This window comes from Cyanistes caeruleus, chromosome 34 (assembly GCF_971803275.1).
Source record: "Cyanistes caeruleus chromosome 34, bCyaCae1.hap1.1, whole genome shotgun sequence".
NCBI lineage: Eukaryota > Metazoa > Chordata > Aves > Passeriformes > Paridae > Cyanistes > Cyanistes caeruleus.
The window spans coordinates 191,950-209,639 of record NC_141735.1 but is presented as its reverse complement, the minus strand read 5'-3'; the positions used below and the strand labels follow the sequence as shown (position 1 = coordinate 209,639).

Below are 17,690 nucleotides of genomic sequence, written 5' to 3'. Positions count from 1 at the left end.
CAAGGGTTTTACCTAAAAGGGTGAATGTTTTACTTTTGAAAAAGTAAAATTTACCCCATAAGACAGGGTTTAACTGGAGGAAAGACCATTTTTCACCTCAAGGAAGGGAATTTTACCTCAGAAAGGGGGTTTTTACCCAAGGAAGGGTACATTTTGCCTCACAGAACTGGGTTTTAGTTCATGAAAGAACGTGTAGCATCTTAGAATGGGGGATTTTGCCTCCGGAATGGGGTCATTTACCCAAGGGGGGAAGGTTTTACCTCAGAAAAGTGGGTTTTTACCTCAGGAGAGGTAATTTTTACCTCACGAAAGCGCACTTTCCACCTCAGGGACGTTTTCCCCTCAGGACCGGGGCTCGCTCTGCGGCTCCGAGCGGGATTCCCGCGCTCGCCCAGGCTCCGCCCCCCCCGCGCGCCCATTGGTGGAGCCGGCGGCCAATGGGAGGCGGCACCGCGAGCGCCCGGGGGGGGGGGGCGAACCCCCGAAATCCCAAAAACCCCAAAATTCTGAAACCCCAAAATTCTGAAACCCCAAAATCCTGAAACCCTAAAATCCCGAAACCCCCAAAATTCTGAAACCCCCAAAATCCCCAAATCCTGAAACCCCAAAATCCCGAAACCCCCAAAATGCCAAACCCCAAAATTCCCAACCCCCAAAACCCCAACCCCACACTACCCCTGAAATCCAGACCCCTCAATCACCCCAACCCCCCCAATCCCCAACCTCTCCCCCCCAATAACCTCCAGCCCCCTTTTAACCTCCAAAGTTTAATAATAATAAAAAAAATCATAATACAATAAAATAAGGCCCCCCCACCCCCGCCCCGCTACAAAGAGCTCGAGACCTGTTAGTGTCGGTGGGGGGGGCAGGGGGGCCCCAAATCCGCGCCCCCCGCCCCCACCCCCCAATCCTATAAAAAACCCGCTGCGGGAGGGGTGGGGGGGGCTGGCCCTGCTGTGCTGGTTGGGGCCCCCCCTCCCCGTTTTGGGGGGACCCCCCCGGACCCCCCCAGCTGTGTGTGGCCCTCACTCCCCCCCCGGGGCTGAACGATACAAAAGAAACAACTCAAATAATTACATCGAGGGGGGAAGTGGGGGGGAAGGGGAGAGCCCCCCCCAAACTGGGGAGGTTGGGGGGCCCCGGGGCGGGGGGGCGGCCGGAGGGGCCCCCCCAGTCCATCCCCACCGCCCTCAGGCGCGTCCGTCCGAGCCGGGGGCTCCGCGTCACGAGTCCTGCGGGGGCACAGGGGACACGGCTGGGGGGGACAGCCCCAAGAACACGCGGGGAGCCCCCCCCGTACCCCCAAACCCTCCCCCGTGCTGCTCCTCCAGCCCTCCTCACCCCAAAACCCCCCCTGTACCCCCAAACCCTCCCCCGTGCTGCTCCTCCAGCCCTCCTCACCCCATAACCCCCCCCTGTACCCCCACAGCTCCCCTCTGTACCCCCACATCTCCCCCCTGTACCCCAAAACCCCCAAACCCTCCCCCGTGCTGCTCCTCCAGCCCTCCTCACCCCAAAACCCCCCCTGTACCCCCACATCTCCCCCCTGTACCCCCACATCTCCCCCCCTCTCACCCCACAATCCCCCCACAATCCCCCTTTAACTCCAATCTGCAGCACAAAACCCCCAAATTCTCCTCCTGGGACACCCTCTCACCCCCCCATGACCCCCCCAATTCTCCTCCCGAGCCCCCCCTGCACCCCAGGACCCCCCGGCGGCGCCCCCCGGCCCAGGCTCACCCCCGGGGCCTGGGGCGCGGGCGCGGGGCTGTCGCGGGGGTCCCCCCCCTCGGGCCCCCGACTCCTCTTTGGCTGCAGCTCCTCCTTGGCCAGGGGGGCGAGGTCCCCCCGCTCCGCCCGGCGCTTCCGGCGCCTCTCGGGGTCGCGGCCGCGGGCGCGAGCCCCCCGACGCTCCGCCTGCTCCAGCTGGGGGGGACACCCCGTCAGACACCCCGAAACCGCCAACGGGGGCTGGGCCGGGCAGGGAGCGTTTGGGCTGTGCCCCCAGGGAGGGTTTGGGGGTCTCTGGGGGGTTCTGGGGGTCCCCGGGTCAGTTCTGGGGGGTTCTGGGGGTCCCCGGCTCCGTTTTGGGGGGTTCTGGGGGTTCCCAGGTCCGTTTTGGGGGGTTCTGGGGGTCCCCAGGTCAGTTCTGGGGGTTCTGGGGGTCCCCAGGTCAGTTCTGGGGGGTTCTGGGGGTCCCCAGGTCCGTTTTGGGGGGTTCTGGGGGTCCCCGGCTCCGTTTTGGGGGGTTCTGGGGGTCCCCGGCTCCGTTTTGGGGTGCCGTACCTCGAGCAGCAGGCGGAACAGGGCCAGCGGGGGCGGGCGCGTGGCCTGCAGCAGCCGCCAGATGCTCTGGGCCTCGTCCAGCGTCACCTCCAGCAGGTCCCCCTCCATCATCAGCTCCTCCAGCGGCCGCCGCGTGCCCTCGGCCAGCTCCAGCACCGGCCCCTGCAGCCGCGGCAGCGCCGCGCTCAGCGCCTCCAGCTCTGCGGGGACATGGGGACATCGTGGGGACACCGTGGGGACACCACGGGGACATGGGGACATCGTGGGGACACCATGGGGACATGGGGACACCGTGGGGACACCGTGGGGACATCGTGGGGACACCACAGGGACATGGGGACACCGTGGGGACATCGTGGGGACACCACAGGGACATGGGGACATCGTGGGGACACCATGGGGACATGGGGACACCGTGGGGACACCGTGGGGACACCGTGGGGACATGGGGACACCGTGGGGACACCATGGGGACACTGCAGGAACATGGGGACACTGTGGGGACACTGCAGGGACCCCCACAGATCCACAGGGTCCCCCCCGCACCCCTGGAGCCATCAGGGATCCACAGGACCCCGTCCCCCCCTGCTCAGGGGGTCCCTCTGTCCCTCCCCAGGTGGGATCCCCGTGGGTCCCCAAGCCCCCGACCCCACTCACCCGAGGGCAGGGGGCCGTTCTTCTCCGGGCTGGGGGCGTCCCCGTTCTCCACGGACACCTGGGGGGATGGAGGAGAGGAGTTCTGGGGAGCTCGGCCTCCCTCACCCCCAAACCTGCCCCAGAGCCCCCCAAACCTGCCCCAGAGCCCCCCCAACAACCACAGACCTGCTCCTTGTGCTTGGCCTTGCACAGAGCACCACCATCAAAACCCCACAAATCCCCCCAAAACCCCACAAATCTCCCCAAAACCCCCCCAAATCCCCCCAAATCCCCCCACCTTGGTCTGCTCGTTGCGGCTGGCCTCGCGCAGGGCCCTGACACCCCAAATCCCCCCAAAACTCCATAAATCCCCCCCGAATCCCCCCAATCCCCCTCACCTTGGTCTGCTCGTTGCGGCTGGCCTCGCGCAGGGCGCCGTCGCCGTCGCCGTGCAGCCGGTGCCGCAGGGCCGCCAGGCGCTCCAGGGGCCCGGCCACGTCCGGGGACGCCAGGAGCTGGCGGGCGCGGTCCTGCCAGGTGATGGCTCGCTCGGTCAGGCACTGCAGGGCCTCGCCCTCGGGCAGCCGCACCGGCAGCTTCTGCAGGGCCACCAGCAGCGCCAGGATGGTCTCGAGGCGCGGCCGCCGCGAGCGCTGGCACAGCGGGCACAGGAACTTGGCGTCCCACTCCCACCAGGCCGGCGAGGGTTTCTGCGCGCCCAGGCGGGGCCAGGCCACGCAGGAGCCGTGGAACCAGTCCCGGCACAGCTGGCACTGCAGCATGCCCGGCCCCGCCGGCTGCCCGCACACGCACGACGGCGGCCCCGGGCCCGGCAGCGGCGGCGCCGCTTTCTGGGCGTTGGCGTGGCGGAGCCGCAGCATCCCCTCCTTCTCCTTCTGCTCGCCCTCCTTGAACGCCACGATCTGCGGTGGGAATGGCGGGGGGAGAGGTGAGGGAATTTGGGGGGGTCACGGGGCGCCCCCCACCCCAAAGCCTTGGACTGTGTCATCTGGGGGGAAATCGGGAGCGTGAGAGGTGACAGCAATCGGGGGTCCCGGGGTGCCCCCCACCCCAAACACCCCAATTCTGGGGTGGGTTCAGCAGGGACGGGAGCGGTGCCGGGGGTCCCGGGGTGCCCCCCACCCCAAACACCCCAATCCTGGGGTGGGTTCAGCAGGGACGGGAGCGGTGCCGGGGGTCCCGGGGTGCCCCCCACGCCCCCCCATCCTCACCACAGCGCCGGGGTCCCGCAGGTCCTGCGCCGACAGCCCCAAGCTCTCGGCGTCCAGCCGGTACAGCCCCGGCTCCTGCCGCCACTTGAGCCTCTTGCTGCTGTCGGAGCCGGCGTCGGCGCAGGGACACAGCACCTGGGGACAGCCGGGGGGGTCAGCGCCCCGCAGGGACCCCCCCACGCCCCACAGCCCCCCACACCCACCTCCAGCAGCGTGTAGCACGAGTTCTTCTTGAGGAAGGTGCGGGAGGCCTTGTCCCGCCAGGAGTGCGCGGTGCCGACCTGCACCTCCAGCTGCCGCAGCTCCTCCAGCCGCACCGGCAGGTCCCGGCCCACCGCCACCAGCCCCTCCAGGTCATCCAGACACGGGTAGTGGTCACCGTTCTGGGGGGACACGGGCTCAGGCGTGGGGACAGGGAGCGGTGGGGACAGGAATGGGGACAGGGAGCGGGGGAACTGTGGGAGGGACAGGATGGGGACGTGGTGGCAGTTGGGACGTCCGTAGGAACAGGGACATGGAGGTGTCCAGGGTCCATGACAGGGACACAGGGGTGTCCACTGCCCATGGGGACAGCACAGGATGGGGACACAGGGGCGTCCAGTGCCCGTGGGGACAGGATGGGGACACAGGGGTGTCCAAGGGACGGCCCAGGCGCTCGGGGGTGTGCAATGCCGGGGTGCCAGGGGGTCCCAGGCCCCCCGGGATGGGTGCAGAGCCCACCTGGATCTCCTCGACGTCGGCGATCCAGGCGCGGGCCTTGGCCAGGGCCTCCTTCAGGGCCTGGATGTTGGGCAGCAGCGCCGGGATGTTCTCGGCCTCCTTGATGATGGCAGCCAGCGTGGCTGGGGGGTGCTTCTGCCTGCGGGGGGGTCAGAGCCAGGGAACCCGAGAGCCCCCCGAGATCCCCCAACACCCCCAGACCCAGGGCAGGAACCTCTGAGGAGCGGCCGAACCCCAAACCTTCATCCCCAGCCCCTTCACCCCTCCGAGGAGCGGCCCCCAGCCCCCATCTCCCCCTGGGGAGGGGTCCCTGGCCCTGACCTGGCCTCCAGGCACATCTGGGCCTTCTCCTCCCAGCGCTGGGCGATGGTCAGCAGCTCCTGCAGCTCGGCCATGGCCACGTCCACGGCGGGGCTGGGGGCCACGGTGCGGCCGGCCTGGATGAGGCCGCGCATGACGGGCAGGGGCACGCGGGCGCGGGGGGACCGCAGGGTGGCCGTCACCTCCTCCAGCCACGCGGCCTGGGCCAGCTGCCGCTCCAGCCGCCGGCCCTCGGGCACCTCCACGCCCAGCCGGGCCCCCCGCTCCAGCAGCTCCTGCAGAGCCCCCGGGCCCGGGGGGGGCACGTCCAGCGCCGCCCGCGCCTCCGCCTGGAACGCCTCAACCCGCTCCAGCAGCGCCTGCGCGGGGACACGGGCTCAGGGACCCCGGGGACACCGTGTGACACCCAGGGACACCGTGTGACACCCCTGGGACACCGTGTGACACCCCTGGGACACTGTGTGACACCCCTGGGACACCGTGTGACAACCTTGGGACACTGTGTGACACCAAGGGACATTGTGGGACACCCCAGGGACACCGTGTGACACCCCGGGGACACCATGTGACACCCAGGGGCACCGTGTGACACCCCTGGGACACCGTGTGACACCCCTGGGACACTGTGTGACACCCCTGGGACACTGTGTGACACCAAGGGACATTGTGGGACACCCCAGGGACACCGTGTGACACCCCGGGGACATGCAGGGACACCGTGTGACACCGTGTGACCCCGTCCCACCTGCACGTCCCCGATCTGGTGCATGACACAGGGCAGTTGGTTCATCTGCTCCAGGAACGCCCGCAGCTCCTCCACCGTCAGCGCCGGCGCGGGGACCCTGCGGGGACAGCGAGGGGACACTCTGGGGACGCTCTGGGGACGCCCTGGGGACACCCTGGGGACACCCTGGGGACACTGTGGGGACACTCACCCGGTCTCCTGGGAGCTGATGAGCCCCAGGGCCTCGGACACGCAGCGCTCGGCCTGGCCCAGGCAGCCCTTGAGGCGGTGCAGCAGCTCGTTCTCGGGGAACTTGCGCTCCCGCGCCTCCGACTCCAGCGCCCGCAGCTCCTCCAGCGCTGGCCGGGCACAGCCGGGGGGTCAGGGCCGGGCTCCGGCCCCCGGTGACCCCCCCAAGCCCCCCGGGACCCCCACTCACTGCGCTTGCGGCCGTCCTCCACCTCCAGGGCGATGCGCACCTTGTTGGCCCAGGTGTCGAAGGACTCGGCGCGCACCTTGAGCTTGTGCAGCATGGCCGGGAGCTCGTCCAGGGTGTAACGGTACCTGGGGACAGGGGGGGTCACTGCCAGCCCCCCGGGGCACAAACAGCACCCCCACCACGAGCCCAGCGGCCAACGGGGGATTCTGGGGTGCTGGGGGGCAGAGAGCCCCCCCCAAACCATCAGAGATGATCATCCCACCCCAAACCCCTCTGTGTGCCCCCAAACCCCTCTGTGTGCCCCCCAAACCCCTCTGTGTGCCCCCAAACCCCTGTGTGCCCCCCAAGCCCCTCTGTGTGCCCCCCAAACCCCTCTGTGTGCCCCCCAAACCCCTCTGTGTGCCCCCCAAACCCCTCTGTGTGCCCCCCAACCCCTCTGTGTGCCCCCCAACCCCTCTGTGTGCCCCCCAAACCCCTCTGTGTGCCCCCCAAACCCCCCTGTGTGCCCCCAAACCCCTCTGCCAGCCCCCCAAACCCCTCTGCCAGCCCCCAAACCCCTCTGTGTGCCCCCCAAACCCCTCTGTGTGCCCCCCAAACCCCTCTGTGTGCCCCCCAAACCCCTCTGCCAGCCCCCAAACCCCTCTGCCAGCCCCCCAAGCCCCCCAGCCCCCCACCTGAGGTACTGCTTGCTGCGGGGGCACTTGCAGAGGTCGTCCATGTGGTAGAGGCAGACGAGGCCCTGGGGACAGTCGTAGCAGGCCAGGGCTGACAGGAAGCACGTGGTCTTGCACTTGTCGCACTGGCGCTCGTCGTCGGGCAGCAGCTCGAAGGCCTCGCGCTCCGCCTCCGTGATGCCCTGGGGGGCAAAAACGCAATCAGACCCCCCCTGGAGAGTGTGGGGAGCCCCCTGTACCCCCAACCCTTCCCTGAGCCCTCCCAAGGAACAAAATCCCTCCGAGTCCCCTCAGCAGCTCAATCCCTGCTCCACCTCCAAGGCTGGGAGTGGGCAAAGAAACGTCCCTCAGACCCCCCCCACGCAGCTTTTGGGGTGTCCCCAGCACCCCCAGAACCCCCAGGGGAGCATAAACACAACCCTCACCCCATCCCCCCTTTTTGGGGACCCCCAGAACCCCCGAGGGGAGCACAAACACACCCCTCACCCCATCCCCCCTTTTTGGGGACCCTCCAGAGCCACCCAAGGCTGGCACCAACACAACCCCCGAGCTCCCCCTGCCCCTCCCCACACCCCCACCCCTCCCTTTCGGGGTGCCCCCCACCTTCTCCAGCAGGGCCTTGCGCAGCTTGCGCTCCTCCTGCACCAGCACGAACATCTCCTTGTGCACGGCGGCCGCCAGGTTCAGGTCCAGCTTCTCGGGGCTCGCGGCCATCTTGCAGATCAGCTCCTCGTGCGAGAAGACGCAGTAACGGCGCAGGCGCCGGTAGTGCTCGATGCACTGCCTGCCTGCAGGGAGCTGCACGGGGGGTCAGGGGGCTCCCCAAAACCGGGGGGACCCCTGGACCCAGCCCTGAGCCCAGCCCTGAACCCCCAAACCCGGGGAACCCCCGGTGTCCCTGACAGGGGAGTGCTCGATGCACTGCCTGCCTGCAGGGAGCTGCACGGGGGGTCAGGGGGCTCCCCAAAACCGGGGGGACCCCTGAGCCCAGCCCTGAACCCAGCCCTGAGCCCCCAAACCCGGGGAACCCCCCCTCGATGCACTGCCTGCCTGCAGGGAGCTGCACGGGGGGTAAGGGGGCTCCCCAAAACCGGGGGGACCCCTGAACCCAGCCCTAAACCCAGCCCTGAGCCCAGCCCTGAACTCTGCCCTACACACAGCCCTGAACCCCCAAACCTGGGGAACCCCCCCTCAATGCACTGCCTGCCTGCAGGGAGCTGCACGGGGGGTCAGGGGGCTCCCCAAAACCGGGGGGACCCCTGAACCCTGCCCTAAACACAGCCCTAAACCCTGCCCTGAACCCAGCCGGGCCCCCCCAGTGCTGAACCCCCAAACCCGAGGCACACCCTGCTCCCCTAAACACAGCCTGGACTTTCTGCAGGATCTCCTGGGGGAGTTTTTTTAGTTTCTTTCATCGTTTTATGCCTTCCCCACCTGCACCTTTCCCTGTTTGCCTCAAAGTTTTCCATTTTTTAATCTCCTCAGATATTTTATACCCCCCCCTCCCACCAGGATTTTTGTGCCCCGAAATTTTGGCTGCTCCTGCTGCTCCTTCACGCCCTGCACCCGCAGATTTCACTCTTTCCCTGCGAGGCTTTCCTTGTGCTCCCCCAATTTCTTGTTGATTCTCCCAGACATTCTGTGCCCCCCCCAGGTGCATTTCCTGCCCCCCCAGGTACATTTACACCCCCCCAGGTACATTTACACCCCCCCAGGTGCATTTTCAGCCCCCCTAGATGCATTTTCAGCCCCCCCAGGTGCATTTTCAGCCCCCCCAGGTGCATTTTCAGCCCCCCCAGGTGCATTTTCAGCCCCCCAGAGCTCACCCAGTCGGCCGTGCAGAAGTTGACGGCCTCAGCGAAGTTGTAGCCCTGGTTGAAGCCGCTGTGGTAGGCGCGGGGGAAGGTGATGACGAACTCGCCGGCGCATTGGTTGGTCCGGACCACCTGGGGACACAGCTGGGCTCGCACCTGGGCTCCCAGCTGGGCTCCCAGGGGTGACAGGGCCCGGGGGGACACCCCCAACTCACGGGGACGCCGTGGGCCATGAGCGTGTTGGGGTTCATGAGGGTGACGAGCTGGTGCAGGAGGTCGGGCTGGCTCTCGAACAGCTCCGGCGTCAGCTTCTTCATCACCTCCTCCAGGTGCTCGGCCGCGAACGACGGGACCCCGTACCACGTCTTGGGCTCGCCCCTGGGGATGGGACACCCCGAAAACCTCCTCATCCCACCCCGAAACCTCCTCATCCCACCCAAAAACCTCCTCATCCCACCCAAAAACCTCCTCATCCCACCCAAAAACCTCCTCATCCCACCCAAAAACCTCATCCCACCCAAAAACCTCCTCATCCCACCCCAAAAACCTCCTCATCCCACCCCAAAAACCTCCTCATCCCACCCAAAAACCTCATCTCACCCCAAAACCTCCTCATCCCACCCCAAAACCTCCTCATCCCACCCAAAAACCTCCTCATCCCACCCAAAAACCTCCTCATCCCACCCAAAAACCTCCTCATCCCACCCCAAAACCTCCTCATCCCACCCAAAAACCTCATCCCACCCCAAAACCTCATCTCACCCTGTCCCACATCCTGGGCTCGCCCCTGGGGATGGGGCACTCCAGAAAGCTCCGGATGCCCCCACAGTCCCTCCCAGTCCCCCCCCAGTGCCCCCAGTCCCCCCCCAGTGCCCTCCCAGTCCCCCCCAGTGCTCCCCCAGTGCCCCTCCAGTGCCCCCCAGTCCCCCCCAGTCCCCTCCCAGTCCCCCCCAGTCCCCCCAGTGCCCCCCGTGCCCACCAGTGGAGGTAGTTGATGGAGTAGCTCCAGTGGTCCTCGATGTGCCAGCAGAAGGCCGAGAACACCATGCCCACGTAGAGCCAGGGCACCTTCATGCCCGAGATGTCGGCGTTGATGTGGCACAGCACCGACTGCTGCAGCACCGGCATCACGTTCAGGTTCCAGCCGCTGCCCGCGTACTCCTGGGGACAGCGGGGATGGCGTCACCCCACGGGGACAGGGACAGCGTCACCCCACGGGGACAGGGACAGCGGGGACGGCGTCACCGGGGGGACAGGGACAGCCCCGGGGGGACAGGGTCACCGGGGGGACAGGGACAGCCCCAGGGACAGGGACAGCCCCGGGGACAGTGTCACCCATGGGGACAGCGGGGACGGCGTCACCCCACGGGGACAGGGACAGCCCCACAGGGACAGCCCCATGGGGACAGGGACAGCCCCGGGGGGACAGGGAACACCCCGTAGGGACAGGGAACAACCCACGGGGACAGGGACAGCCCTAGAGACAGTGTCACCCCATGGAGACAGGGACAGCCCCAGGGACAGGGTCACCCCATGGGGACAGGGACAGCCCCAGGGACAGGGACAGCCCCAGGGACAGCAGCACCCCCCCAGAGGCACAGGGGACAGCGGGTCACCCCCGGGGAGGTGACAGTGCCCTGTCCCACCTCCTCCTCGGGGGACAGGCGCCGTTTGCCGTCGCGCACGGGGAAGCCGGAGCCGAACTCCTTGGAGTGGATGTCGGCGCCGTACTCCACGGTCACGTCCTCCTCGATGCTGTTCACCAGGCGCCAGAACTCCTTCTCCACCAGCTCCGTGGGCACCATCTGCGGGCAGGGGGCTTCAGGGGGCGCAGGGAAGGGATTTGGGGGGGATTTGGGGGTTTTGGGGGGGATTTGGGGGTTTTGGATGGGGTTTGGGGGGGATTTGGGGGCTCCTGTGAAATAAGTCAGCCTTGAAGGCATCGCCCACCTTGACAAAAGAAAGGGGATCTGGGCACTCTGGGGGGGCCTGGAGGATTTGGGGGGGCCCAAAGGAGGCCAGGGGTCTCAGAGAAGGTTTGGGGGGGTCCATGAAGGTTTTGGGAGGAGTTTGGGGGTTCACATTGAGTCACTGGCCTTGAAGGCGTTGCCCACCTTTCCAAAAGGAGGCGGCTCTGGGGGGCCTGGAGGGGTTTGTGGAGTCTGAGGGTCTCAGAGGGGTCCAGGGTGGTTTTGGGGGGGATCAGAGGGTTTGGGGGGCTCACGTGCACGGGCATGTTGAAGTAGTCGGCCTTGAAGGCGTCAGCCATCTCCCCGAAGCTCTGCAGGGTGTACTCCCGCGTCGCCTGCTCGAAACCAAACGCCTCCGGGGGCCGCTTGCACTCCTGGGGGGACACCGGAGGGGTCAGGGGACACGGGAGGGCTCAGGGGACACGGGAGGGGTCAGGGGACACGGGAGGGGTCAGGGTTTGGGTTAGGGGTCACTAGGTTAGGGAGGGGTCAGGGGACACTGGGAGGGGTCAGGGGACACTGGGAGGGGTCAGGGGACACCGGGAGGGGTCAGGGGGCTTTGGGACACCAGTTAAGGCCCCAGGGACAGGGACAGGGGCTCTGAGGAGCCCCAGGGACACACAGAACACCAAGCTGGGGGTCCCTGGGGACAGCGAGGGTTGGGACGCAGAGCTGGGGGTCCCCAGCCCCACATTCGGGTCTGGCTGAGATTTGGGAGCCCCCACCCCACATTTCAGACAGACCCAAACCGCCGCACAAGGAGGGTCCCGGCCCCACAGCCGGGGGTGTCCCCGTGTCCCCCTCACCGCCATGACGCATTTGGGGCAGCGCCAGATGCCCTTGGGGATCTCGGGCAGGGGGGGCAGCAGGCAGAAGATGTGGTAGTTGTCGTCGCAGCCGTCGCACAGCAGCAGCTTGTCGTCCTCGTCGCCCCGCGAGCAGATCCGGCAGATGTAGGAATCCACCTGGGCAGGGGGAACGGGGATTTGGGGGTGGGGGTCCCGCCCCAGCGCAGCCCCGCCCCTCCCCAGAGCCCCCTACTCACGAACTGGCTGTTGCTGTGGCTGCGGCGCAGCCTCATCGTCATCTTGGTGCAGGGCTCGGGGCTGTGGCGCAGCTCCTCGCGCCCGTCCCGCGCCCCCGGGGACCCCGGAGACCCCCGGGGCTCCCCCGCCGGCTCCTCCTTCACCACCACCGTGGGGGGACACTCGGGACCCTCCTTGTCTGCGGGGAGGGGGGAACGCAGCGCTCGGGGGGTGCAACCGGGGACCCCGAACCTCGGGGGGGGCACTGAGCTACGGGGGAGGGAGCCCCGAAAATGGGAAGGGGTGAAAGGAACGGGGGGACAGCCCGGGGGGGGGAGAAGGGGGTCCCTGAAGAGCTGGGGGGAACAGGAGTTCCTAAAGACTGGGAGGGAAATCTCTGCCCCACAGTGGAGGAATCTGTCTGTAAACCACCGGGGAGAAAAGGCTCCCGAAGAACTGAGAAGGAAACGTCCCGTAAAATCCCACAGAATTCCACAAAATCCCATAAAATTCCATGAAATTCCATAAAATCCCATGAAATTCCATGAAATCCCATGAAATCCCATAAAATCCCATGAAATCCCATAAAATCCCATAAAATCCCATAAAATCCCATAAAATTCCATAAAATTCCATAAAATTCCATAAAATCCCATGAAATCCCATGAAATCCCATAAAATTCCATAAAATCCCATGAAGTCCCATGAAGTCCCATGAAATCCCATAAAACTCCATGAAATCCCATGAAATCCCATGAAATCCCATGAAAGCCCATGAAAGCCCATGAAATCCCATGAAATCCCGTGAAATTCCATGAAATCCCATAAAATTCCATGAAATTCCATGAAATTCCATGAAATTCCATGAAATTCCATGAAATCCCATAAAATCCCATAAAACCAGTGGATGTGGGAGAGTGCCCCAAAAAAACGAGGGGGGGAACCCAGAAGCTCTGGAGAACGTGACCCAAAAGAAAGAGGAGAGAAAGGGAGGAGAGCTCCCGAAGAACCCAAAAGAATCTGGGAGAGCCAAACTAACTGTGAGCAAAGAGACGCCCGAAAGAGCCCCGGGAACGGGCCAGAAAAAACACAGAAACACCTAAAAACCACAGAGGCTCCCCGAAAAGCTCAGGGGGTCCCAGCACCCCCACACGGGGGGTCCCCAATACCTTTCTTCCGCAGGGTTTTATCCTTGGCCACCAGCCCCAGCCCCAGCATTTTGGGCCCGGCCCCGTAAATCTGCAGCTTCTTCAGCTCGGGGTTCTTCTCGATGTCCTCCTCCGTGGGCTCGGGCTGCGGGACAGCGGCGTCAGGAGGGTCCCGGGGGGGGTTTTGGGGTCCCAGGGCTGGGTTTTGGGTCCCCAGGGGTGGGTTTTGGGGCCCCAGGGGTGGGTTTTGGGGCCCCAGGGAGGGTTTGAGTCCCCAGGCGGGGGTTTTGGGGCCCCAGGGGTGGGTTTTGGGGCCCCAGGGGTGGGTTTTGGGGCCCCAGGGGTGGGTTTTGGGGCCCCAGGGGGCGGTTTTGGGGCCCCAGGGGGGGTTTTGGGGCGCCCACCTCCTGCTGCAGGCGCTTGGCGCGCCGGCCGTAGCTGTTGAACTTGGAGGGCTGCACGGACTGGCGCAGGGGGATGCTGTGGGGTTTGTACTCCCGGTCCTTCTCCTCGCTCTCGAAGGGCCGCGCGTGGCACTGCTGGAGGGAGGGCGGTAGGGGAGCCTCAGCGTGGCCCTGGGGCCCCCCCGGCCCCCCCGGGCCCCCCACTCACCACCAGGTTGGCCCCAGACTGGTACATCTCGTAGGGGTAGATGATGCGCTCGTAGTGCGCCCGCAGCAGCGAGCCGATGTTCTTCCCCGACGGGTACGACAGGCGCTGCGCCACCCGCGCCCACCGCCGGTCCTTGCAGATGGCCTCGTAGCCCCCCTCCTCCATCACCACCTGCGGGGGGACAGCGAGCGCTCAGGGGCACCCAGGGACACCCAGGGACACCCCAGGGACACCCAGAGCCACCCCAGGGACACCCAGAGCCACCCAGGGACACCCCAGGGACACCCCAGGGACACCCAGAGCCCCCCAGAGCCCCCCAGGGACATCCAGAGCCACCCCAGGGACACCCCAGGGACACCCAGAGCCACCCCAGGGACACCCAGAGCTCCCCCAGGGACACCCAGAGCCACCCCAGGGACACCCCAGGGACACCCAGAGCCCCCCAGAGCCCCCCAGGGACACCCAGAGCCCCCCAGAGACACCCAGAGCTGGTACTTGTACCCCCCTCCTCCATCACCACCCATGGGAGGACACCGAGCACCCCAACACTGGGCACGTTCCCCCAGAAACGGGGACGAGACCCCCCCGAACAGAAACCCGGCTCCCCCCGCCGTGCCCCCTCACCTTGCTGAGGCTGTACAGGTCCAGGATGCGCCGCTCCACGTTGGGAATCTTGAGGGAGGAGCCCTGGATCTCCCAGAATTTGGCGATCTGGTCCAGGTAGTTCAGCTTCACCCGGGTCTGCGCCTGGGGGGCGAGGCTGGGGGTGAGCCCCAAAACCGGCCCCCAAAGCCCCCCCGTGTCCCCCCACCCCGCTCACCTCCAGCTCGTTCAGCCGCTGGATGCGGGGGGTGAACCTGAAGTTGTCGACCTCAACAGCAAAGGGGGGCTGCCAGTCCTGGGGGGGCAAGGGGGGGTCAGGGATGGGCACACACAGCCCAAATCGGGGGGGGTTCATCAGCCATGGCCCCCCCGGGGAACACACAGCCCAAATCTGGGGGGGTTCAGCAGCCATGGCCCCCCCAGGGAACACACAGCCCAAATCTGGGGGGTTCAGCAGCCATGGCCCCCCCGGGGAACACACAGCCCAAATCTGGGGGGGTTCAACAGCCATGGCCCCCCCAGGGAACACACAGCCCAAATCTGGGGGGGTTCAACAGCCATGGCCCCCCCAGGGAACACACAGCCCAAATCTGGGGGAGTTCAGCAGCCATGGCCCCCCCGGGGAACACACAGCCCAAATCGGGGGGGTCGGGGGGGGTCAGCAGCCACAGCCTCCGACGAGCTCAGCCCTGGTGAAGGCTGGGGGGAACACGGGGGGGACACAGCCCGAACTGGGGTCCCTGCACGCCCCCCCTCGAGCGGGGACACCGGGGGTGCCCCGCGGGGCCGGTGACGCCAGCTCGGCCCGGCCCTCCCGGAAGCCCTTCCCTCGCCGAGCTGGGGGGACCGGCCCGGCCTGTCCCCCCCGCCCCGCCCCGCCGGGCCCCCCCAAACCGGCCGCGGGGACAAAGGGACCCCCGAGCCGCGGGGACAGAGCGCGACCCCCCCCCATAACAGGAAACAAGCCGGGATTGGGGGGGGGGGAGCGCGGTCGGTGGGGACGGGGGGGCTCGGCCGCCGCTTCCCCCCCCCGCCCCGTTTCCCCCCCCGGTTCTCCCCCGTGCCGGGGGTCGCTGCCCGAGCCGGGGCCCCCCCGGAGCGGCCGGACCCCCCCGCGCCCGCAGACAAAGGCTCGGCGCTGGCGCCATATTGGCCGTGTCACTGTTGTTGTTGTGAGGCCGCGGGGGGGGCGCCGGGACCCCCGCAGACCCCGCCGGGGGGGGCACCGGGATCCCCCCGAACCCGCGGGGACACCCCCGGCCCCCCCCCCCTCCCCCCGCGAGCACGAGGAGCCCTGGTGGGGGGGCGGGGGGGGGGGGGCAGGGACCCCTTCCCCACCAAGAGGTTTGGGCTGAGGAGGACCCCCAAAATCCCCCCCAAAATCCCCCCAGGCGGGGACCCCTCCCCCCCCGGGTTACCCCACATCGGGGGAGGCTGACCTGCGCCCCCCCCCCAAGGATACCCCTAAAGGGGGGAGGGGGCACGCAGCCCCCCCCAAGCCCCCCCACAGATGGGTCGCCCCCTCCCCCCGAGCCCATCATTGCCCCCCCGGGACAGCCCCCCCTCCCCCGAGGCTGCAGCAGGAGCACCGAGCCATGGGGGGGTTCATTAACCCCCCTAAATGAGAAACTGTTCCCGTGGGGGGGGTTCATTAACTCCCCATAATCAGGAGAATTAACCCCCCCCAACGGGGAACGTCCCCCCCCAGGGGCAATCGCCCCCCAGCACAAAACACCTCCGAAAAAGCCCCCGTGCCCCAAAATAGAGAACATCCCTCCCCCGGGGAAACAACAACCCCCACAAAGGCAAAACGCTCCCAAAGGGGGGCAATTAGCACCCCCGAAATTAAGAAATGACCCCACCAAGGGGACAATTCTGCCCCCGGGGGGGGGGGGGGCACCGACCCCAACCCCACCCCCGAGGGAGCGGGACGGGACGCGCAGCCCCCCTGGGACGGGGGTTCCCCATTGGGGGGGGTCCCCCAGCCCCCCCGAGCCCCCCACACTCACGGCCGGGGGTCGGATCTTGCAGATGCCGCTTTTCTCGGCGATCGGGCGGATCTTGGCGATGTAACCCAGGGGGTCGCTGAACTCGGCCCAGCTGGGCTCGAACACGGGGCACTCGGGCGGGGGCAGAAAGTCCTCGGGGGGCTCGGGCTCGGCCGGCACCCAGGGCGACCCCCACTCCCCGCGCTGCTCCGGGCCGGCCCCGCCGCGGGGACCCCCGAGGGGCCGCCGGGCCTTGTCCTCGGGGCCGGCCCGATCCCCGCCGCGGGCCCCGCGCTCCTCGGGGGCCTTGCGGGGGCTCCGCTCCTCGCCCGGGGGACGCCCCCCGGATCCCTTGCCGGGTCCCCCCCCGCCCTTACCCCGCGGCTCGGCCCCGGCCCGGGGGGGGCGCGGGGCGCTCGCGGCCTTCTCGTCCGCAGCCGCTTTGGGGGGCGCGGCCGCCGCTCGGGGCGGCCCCGCGTCCCCGGGGGGCTCCGGCCCCCCCCACTCCGCGCCGCGGCCCCGCTTGGGCTCCTCGTCCCCGTCGGGCGGCGGCGGGACCCACGGCGGGGACCCCCCCGGGCCGGGCCCCCACTCGGCCCAGCCGCCCCCTGCGCGCTGCTGCTCCCCCTCCTCCATCCCTCGCACCGAGGGGAGCGGGGGGTTCCCGGACTGCCCGCGGGGACCCCCTCAGGGGGCCATGGAGGCCCCGCCGCCCCCGCGCCGCCCCCTCACAGGCCGCGGGCCGCCCCCCCCACCCCAAGCCGCGGGGAAAGGGGGGTCAAGACAGCGCCCGCGAGCTCCGCCGACCCGCCGGCCCCTCCGCGGCCCCTGCGCCTCTCCTCCGGCCCGTCCAGCCCCGCCGCCCCGCGCTCCGCCCGCCTCACACCCGAGGCCTGCCCGGTCCCCCCGGCCGGGTCGCCGCCGCCATATTGGATCCTCCTCCTCCTGCCGCCCGCCCCCCGCCCGCGCGCACGCGCGCACTGCGCAGGCGCGGCCTCTCGCGTCGCCGCTGGCGGTGAGGCGAGCCCGCGTGTCCTTCCGCCGCGGGACCGGCACGAGCGCCGAGCGCCGCCACAGCGGCGACGGCGGGAACGGGGACAGCGAGAAACAGCATCGGGGCCCCCCCCGCCGCGCCCGGGTGTCGGGAGGCGGTGTGGCGGGATGGGGGACGGAGAAATAGTCCTCAGGCTCCGCCCTCTCCTGCGCGGAAGGATTCGCGGCACTGCTCGCCTCCGCGGCTGGGTCAGCGGAGGAGCCGGGACTTGTTGTGCACGTTTAAAGGGACGCACCGCGCATGCGCGCCCGGAGGCCGCGGGGAGGGCGGGGCCACCCGGAGGGGCGGGGTTTGTGATGCCCCGCCCCTGAATGCCCCGCCCACGACCCCCAGGGACCCCCCCAGACCCCTATGGACCCCCAGGGACCCCTATGGACCCCCCAGGGACCCCACAGACCCCTATGGACCCCCAGGGACCCCTATGGACCCCCAGGGACCCCCCCA

General features: G+C 68.0%; 1 protein-coding gene across 2 annotated transcripts; it reads right to left on the bottom strand.

Annotated features, from left to right (window-relative positions):
• Positions 1-751: 751 nt before the first annotated feature.
• On the bottom strand, positions 752-16,952 carry KDM5C (lysine demethylase 5C). Of its 2 annotated transcripts, none has more exons than XM_086871156.1 (27): positions 16,214-16,952; positions 14,422-14,499; positions 14,226-14,348; positions 13,602-13,772; positions 13,394-13,525; positions 13,011-13,134; positions 11,862-12,040; positions 11,623-11,781; positions 11,071-11,190; positions 10,493-10,651; positions 9,826-10,007; positions 9,062-9,224; positions 8,859-8,978; positions 7,636-7,830; positions 7,033-7,214; positions 6,359-6,483; positions 6,131-6,278; positions 5,941-6,037; positions 5,196-5,554; positions 4,875-5,013; positions 4,358-4,537; positions 4,155-4,289; positions 3,321-3,845; positions 2,944-3,001; positions 2,287-2,486; positions 1,741-1,926; positions 752-1,232 (listed from the first exon to the last, which is right to left on the bottom strand). In XM_086871156.1, exons 1-27 carry the CDS (start codon positions 16,826-16,828, stop codon positions 1,224-1,226), a joined length of 4,863 nt encoding a protein of 1,620 aa, XP_086727282.1. In that variant the 5' UTR covers positions 16,829-16,952; the 3' UTR covers positions 752-1,223. The 2 variants fall into 2 exon arrangements, with proteins under 2 accessions (XP_086727282.1, XP_086727281.1); XM_086871155.1 differs by having other exon boundaries at positions 13,394-13,528; positions 16,214-16,950.
• Positions 16,953-17,690: the final 738 nt, after the last annotated feature.